We start from the raw sequence: 5794 nt of genomic DNA on the forward strand, positions 1-5794 counted from the left end.
ATTGTTCGTGAGGCTGCAGTTACTTTGCGCGAAAAGTTTTCCGCCAAACTAAATAAGTTGAAATTGCCCTCGTATGTTCGACCAGAACTACGTTATGAAGTGGCTTTCAAACTCAATCCTCCAAAATTCCCCCCACTACCAAGTGCTGATTTTGGTGTGGCTCTAAGTCCTCCTTTCCCAGACTGGTTCGTGTGTGGGAATGCTCTCAAAATTCTTCAAGAGAGTACCAAAAAACGCGCTGAACGAGTGGTTCCGACTAAGCATACCTTGGATACTTTCAAAGGACATCTTCATATAGACCTTAAACCTGTTCGTGTTTTGACTCCAATACCTGAAGGTCTGGATTAAGGCAATCTTTTCGACTGACTTATCTTTTCTTTATTGATATACTGATTTCAGTCTCAACTACAGCTGTTGCACGAAGGAGGAAAATTAAGGAAGCTTCTGCCCCAAAAGACTCTGGGACATCTAAAAGTAATAAACCAAGTGGGAGTGACTCCCTCGTCACTGATAAGAAGCCCACGGTACATACTTATCTCATACTCTCAATCTTGTACAATATGTGATTAGTACTCATCTTTCTTATTTTCCACTTGCCAGAGTTCGAAACCCCCAACGGGTTCGAAGCGTAAAGCTTCTTCGACCACTGGTTCGGATGGCGAAGATAAATCCCCTCCTCAAACTAGACAAGGACAGAAGAAAAAGTACAAAGCTGTTACCCCTTCGAGAAAAGGGAGAAAGGCAAGTCCTTCAAAAACTGTTTCTCCTGGTGATAAAGCATCCTCTGAAGAGTCTCCTTTAAAAGCTGCTAGTAATGCTTTCGTTGTGGAAAGCCATAATTCAAGTCCAGACAATATTCCACCCAAGGTACTTTGGGTTTGTCCCACATATTATCTTGTGATTTTGACTAAATAATTGTACTGACACTTTACCTTGTTATTGCAGGATGATGCTGGCACTGCTACTTCTGGTTTTAAAGACCCTGGTCTCACCATTGATGTTGACAAACTTTATGGTAGTTGTCAAACTCAAACTCGTGTTCTTTCACCAGTCTTCGAAGACGTTAGGCCAATTGCTACCATATTACCTAATGAACCAGTCGAAGAAAGCCACTCTACTGACGAATCCCCACCTACCCATCAAGGCAAAAATTTGGAAGAGGATCATCCATTCTCAGGCAGCGATAATGTGAACCAGCAATCACATGACAACGAAGATTCCGCTTCGGAGAAAGATGCTATGGAAGAGATTTCCCAGCCTGAAAAACCAGTTTCTCATGGAACTTCAACTCTTGACGCAACAACCATTCCTGAGACAACTTTGACGCCTGCCCCTGCAAAGCTTACTCCTTCAGAGCTTGAACAACTTAAGCAAACTGATCCTCTCGGTTTTTTGAAGGTCATTATGAATGTGAATACTCCTTCGCCTCCGGAGCTTAATGTCTCAACAGCTGTTACTGCAGACTCTAGTAACAAGGAAGATATTCCCAGTCTTCTTCGACAAATAAAAGAAAGATTCTTTGGGGTCAATCTTGTAGATGTTCTCAACCGGGACCCTATTAAGAGCCACAACTTAAATCAACTTCTAAAGAAAGTAGATTTGCTTCAAGTTTCCACAGAAGTTTCAGAGGTAATTGTTCTGCTGGGCTCTCTACTCGAGCAACTCCAAGCTAACATCCTTCGAAGACAAAATGTCGAAAAAGAGTTATCTGAGACAAAGGCCTCTCATGATTCTTCATGGAATTTTGCTATGGAAGCAACGAAACAAGGTGAGGTCCTCAGGCTCAAACATTCAGAAAATCAGAAGGCCATTGATGATTATGAGAAGAAAATTGGCTCTTGGAAACAAGAAATCAAAGTACTCGAGGACAAGATAAAGGAGGCTGAAAGTTGTCAAGCAATCCTTCAAAAGTCTAATCAACAAGACTTACTCGAAGTGGTGCAGTCAGGAATGAAACATTTCGAAGCTGCACAAAAGTTAGTGCCAGAAATCGAAAGGTTGAAGAAACACCAGGCACTAATTGAACTTCGCATGTCTTCATGGGAGACTCAATATTTGAAGATCAAAAAGGATCTCCCTGAAGATTTCAACTAAATGTTTTCGATCTTGTTTACTTATTGCACCTTTATTTGGTAATCGAGGCCACTGTAGACATATAATATTTGTACACTTGACTCCCTTTTTCTCTATCATATTTGCCATTGCTGTTTTAGCAAATCTTTCAATTTCTTGTCAAGATATATCTTTAGATTTCCTACAGTGCTTTTATTAAATGCAACATGTAGAACCTGAACATACTTCGCAACACTCTTGCCTCTAGACTTGACGTTTCCACTTCTTCTAGCCATAATCATTATTAAAAGTGACGTCACTTTCTCCAAAACGTCGGTTTTCAGACGTGCGTGCATCAGTTTTAATGATTACTTCTCAACTTCCAAGGGCGGGAAACGGCGGAAGCCATAACCTCTCTCTTTGGAAAATCAACCGCAGTCCAATCACTCATTGGCAATTAAAACCCACCCTTCAGTATTCCCCTTCTATATAAAGGGTCCAATATCACCTTTATTTCTCATTCATGCGTTTTCTCTCCAAACTAAACACAGAAAAAACACACAACTTCTTTCTCAGAACAACTTTCTTACCTTACAATGGCTGAACCTCTCTTCTTTAACGACATCAAAGCCCTCATTAGAGGCGAGTTCAGACTCTCTGAGGATGAACTTGTTCCTATTAACTTATTTGAATTTTTAGTTACAATGATTAAATATTTACTTATTTGAATTTTTAGTTATAATGATTAAATATTTACTTGTGTTTCAATATGTAGTTGAGTTTCTTTAAATAAACAATATTCATAAACAAAAACTTAAGTTATGTTGAAGAAAATTAAATTATTTTATTACAATATTAATTCTGGAAAATAAATTATAGTTCTACATAATATGAGTAACAAATTTTTTCTACATGGTTTACATACAATATTTGGGAACATAGGTTGTTTAGTAGAATTTGTTCAACTTCAATGGCCTTTTTGACAATTGTTTTACATTCAAATCTCAACCAATTTTCATGATTTTGGATGTAATACAATCCTCAGTTAACCTATTATCTTAAGGAGTGTGGATTAAACAAATCCCTGATGAAAGCATCCCCTGAATTAGAGAAAAACATGGATAACATCATGAAAAACCCTAATAATGACCCTTGTGCCTTCAAAACCAAAATTCTCCCAGACCAGCAATCCATTCTTCAATCTGAAACACTCGTTAGAAAGCTGATGGAATATCCTAGAAGTTGTAAAAAGAATCATCAAATTCCATGAATCACAGCTCAAGTTATGACCAAATGAATGCAGCTCAAAAGCACAACTAAAACAACCAACACCTCCTAAATCACAAAACATTTCTTCATACTCTCCACCGATCAATCAAAGCAAACCGTTGATAGCATCGCCATCGAAGGGCTGGCATTCAAACTAGTAGAAGGCATCGATCCTTGTCGGATTCTCTGAACCAATGAGAATTAAGCAACCGAATATTACCCCCACACACAATTCACTATTTAAACCATCCATTTCCGTTCTAATTATCACACACAAAAATACTTCAATTTCAACTATTACACACTCTTCTCTTCTTCCATAATTCAATTCCCTTTCAAATCTATTCCCATGGCCACCGAAGAACCAATTATCGCCGTTGAACCTGTGCCTGAGCCAGCGATCGCCGAACCTCCATCCTCTGAGAAAGTGGAGGAGCCAAAGGCCGAAGCTGGGAAGACGAAGAAAACGAAGGAATCCAAACCTAAAAAAGCTTCCAAGCCACGAAACCCTGCTTCACATCCTACCTACGAAGAGGTTCGCGATTCAATTCAATTCACTGTTTTATAATTCTTCATGTGTTTAATTTTTTTTTTATTTCGTGAGGAATTATAGTTTCAATTGAATCTGAATTTTGATTGGTTTGATTGAATTGCAGATGATTAAGGACGCAATTGTTTCGTTGAAGGAGAAGAATGGTTCAAGCCAATACGCGATTGCGAAATTCATTGAAGAGAAACACAAACAGCTTCCTGCTAACTTTAAGAAGCTATTGCTCCAAAATTTGAAGAAGAACGTTGCTTCTGGAAAGCTTGCTAAGGTGAAAGGTTCATTCAAGCTTTCTGCAGCGGCTAAGAAGCCAGCAGTTGCCAAGCCGAAGGCAAAGCCAGCTGCCAAGAAGGCTGTGAAAGCTAAGCCAGCCGCTAAGCCTAAAGCTAAAGCTGTTGTCAAGCCTAAGACTGCTTCAAAGGCCAAATCTGTTACCACCAAACCCAAAGCGGCTGCCGCCAAGCCCAAAGCTGCTGCCAAGCCCAAGGCTGCTGTGAAACCTAAAGCTGCTATCAAGCCCGAGGCTGCTGTCAAGCCTAAAACTGTTGCTAGGCCCAAGGCAAAGTCTGCAAAGGTTGCGAAGACATCGACGAGGACTACACCAGGGAAGAAAGTTGCTGTTGTGAAGACCGCACCTAAGAAAGCAGCGGCTGCAAAGAAAGCTCCGGTGAAGAGTGTGAAAGCAAAGAGTGTAAAGTCCCCTGCAAAGAAGGCTTCCGGGGTGAAGAGAGGTGGAAGGAAATGAGAGTTTTGTGTTCTAGCTTTAGCATTGTAAAGTTCTTGTGTTGTTTTTTGTTTAATACTATTAGTTTATATAATATAGTTCATTATAACTTTCTGGTTTTATTTTCCATTTGATTGAATTAATCATGATAGAACTATATAATCATACATTCTTATTTAAAACCTAAATAACTCGGTGTTTGGGGTTCAGTGTTTGTGGTTTAGTATTTTTTAAACGATAAAAAAATTTGTAAAATAAAGAAAATTGACTAAAATTTACATATAAAGTTTAATTCAATCAAGTTTATGAAGTTTAACTCGTCTATGAAGTTTTCAACTTCATTATTGAAGATGAAATGTTCAATGTTGGTATTATGGTTTTTTTTTTTGATAACAATGTTGGTATTATGGTTAGAATTGACTAAAGTTGAACAATTTGCTGAGAATTTAGTGTCCTTCAAATACTAGGTGATCCACTAACAATTGAAACTACTCTAGATACATTCAAATACTATGGGTCAGTTTGTTTCAGCTTTAAAAAAAATGAATTTTTTCTTTGTATTTTTGAAAATAGATTTTCTAAAACCGTTTTTCAAAATATTACAATTTTTTTATATTCGTTTTTTCTAAAATGAAATACTTAATTTGACATCCTATAACATAAACATACATAATTGAAGACCAAAGCTTAGTCAAAATCATAATTTTTTCAAAAAGTTGTATTTCAAAAATGATTTTTATGAAAATCTATTTGAAATAGCTTCAAAATTAAATGATTTTTTGAAATTTTGATATCCAAATTTTTTCCACATAAATAGATGAAATACCTAAAATCACATTTTAATAATAAGTATTCAAACAAATTTTTCATTTGAAGCTTTTATAAAAAGTTTCTTTGTAAAAACATTTTTCATAAAATTTGGTACCACTATAAAAATCATTTTTAAAAAAAGCCAGAACAAACGGGCCCTATGTCTTCTGGTGAAAAGAAATAATCTGCTAGCCTACTGTATGGTTTTATGGTACCTTGCAAAGAGAAATAGCTTAAACTAAGAAAAAATAGTTCCATTTTCTAATTTGCTTAAAAATATTATACCGAAAAATGGTGATAGCAGGCATGCTATGATTTTGACATGACATTCTAGTAGTACAAGTTTTCCCTCTTCAATATAATATAAGAGTGTATTTTGTTTAGAAAAGAAG

General features: G+C 36.9%; 1 protein-coding gene across 1 annotated transcript; it reads left to right on the top strand.

Moving 5' to 3' along the window:
- Positions 1 to 3575: 3575 nt before the first annotated feature.
- LOC131633960 (histone H1-like) lies at positions 3576 to 4701 on the top strand. Its single transcript, XM_058904637.1, has 2 exons — positions 3576 to 3856; positions 3978 to 4701. Exons 1-2 carry the CDS (start codon positions 3671 to 3673, stop codon positions 4611 to 4613), a joined length of 822 nt encoding a protein of 273 aa, XP_058760620.1. The 5' UTR covers positions 3576 to 3670; the 3' UTR covers positions 4614 to 4701.
- The last annotated feature ends 1093 nt before the right edge of the window (positions 4702 to 5794 follow it).

The sequence above is a fragment of the Vicia villosa genome, unplaced genomic scaffold, assembly GCF_029867415.1.
Source record: "Vicia villosa cultivar HV-30 ecotype Madison, WI unplaced genomic scaffold, Vvil1.0 ctg.001193F_1_1, whole genome shotgun sequence".
Taxonomy (NCBI): domain Eukaryota; kingdom Viridiplantae; phylum Streptophyta; class Magnoliopsida; order Fabales; family Fabaceae; genus Vicia; species Vicia villosa.

Excerpts from the sequence above, each read along its gene's own strand:
- LOC131633960 (XM_058904637.1), top strand. The coding sequence starts at position 3,671 with ATGGCCACCGAAGAACCAATTATCGCCGTTGAACCTGTGCCTGAGCCA. Across the intron at positions 3,857-3,977 it reads CACATCCTACCTACGAAGAG|ATGATTAAGGACGCAATTGT; the intron begins GTTCGCGATTCA and ends ATTGAATTGCAG.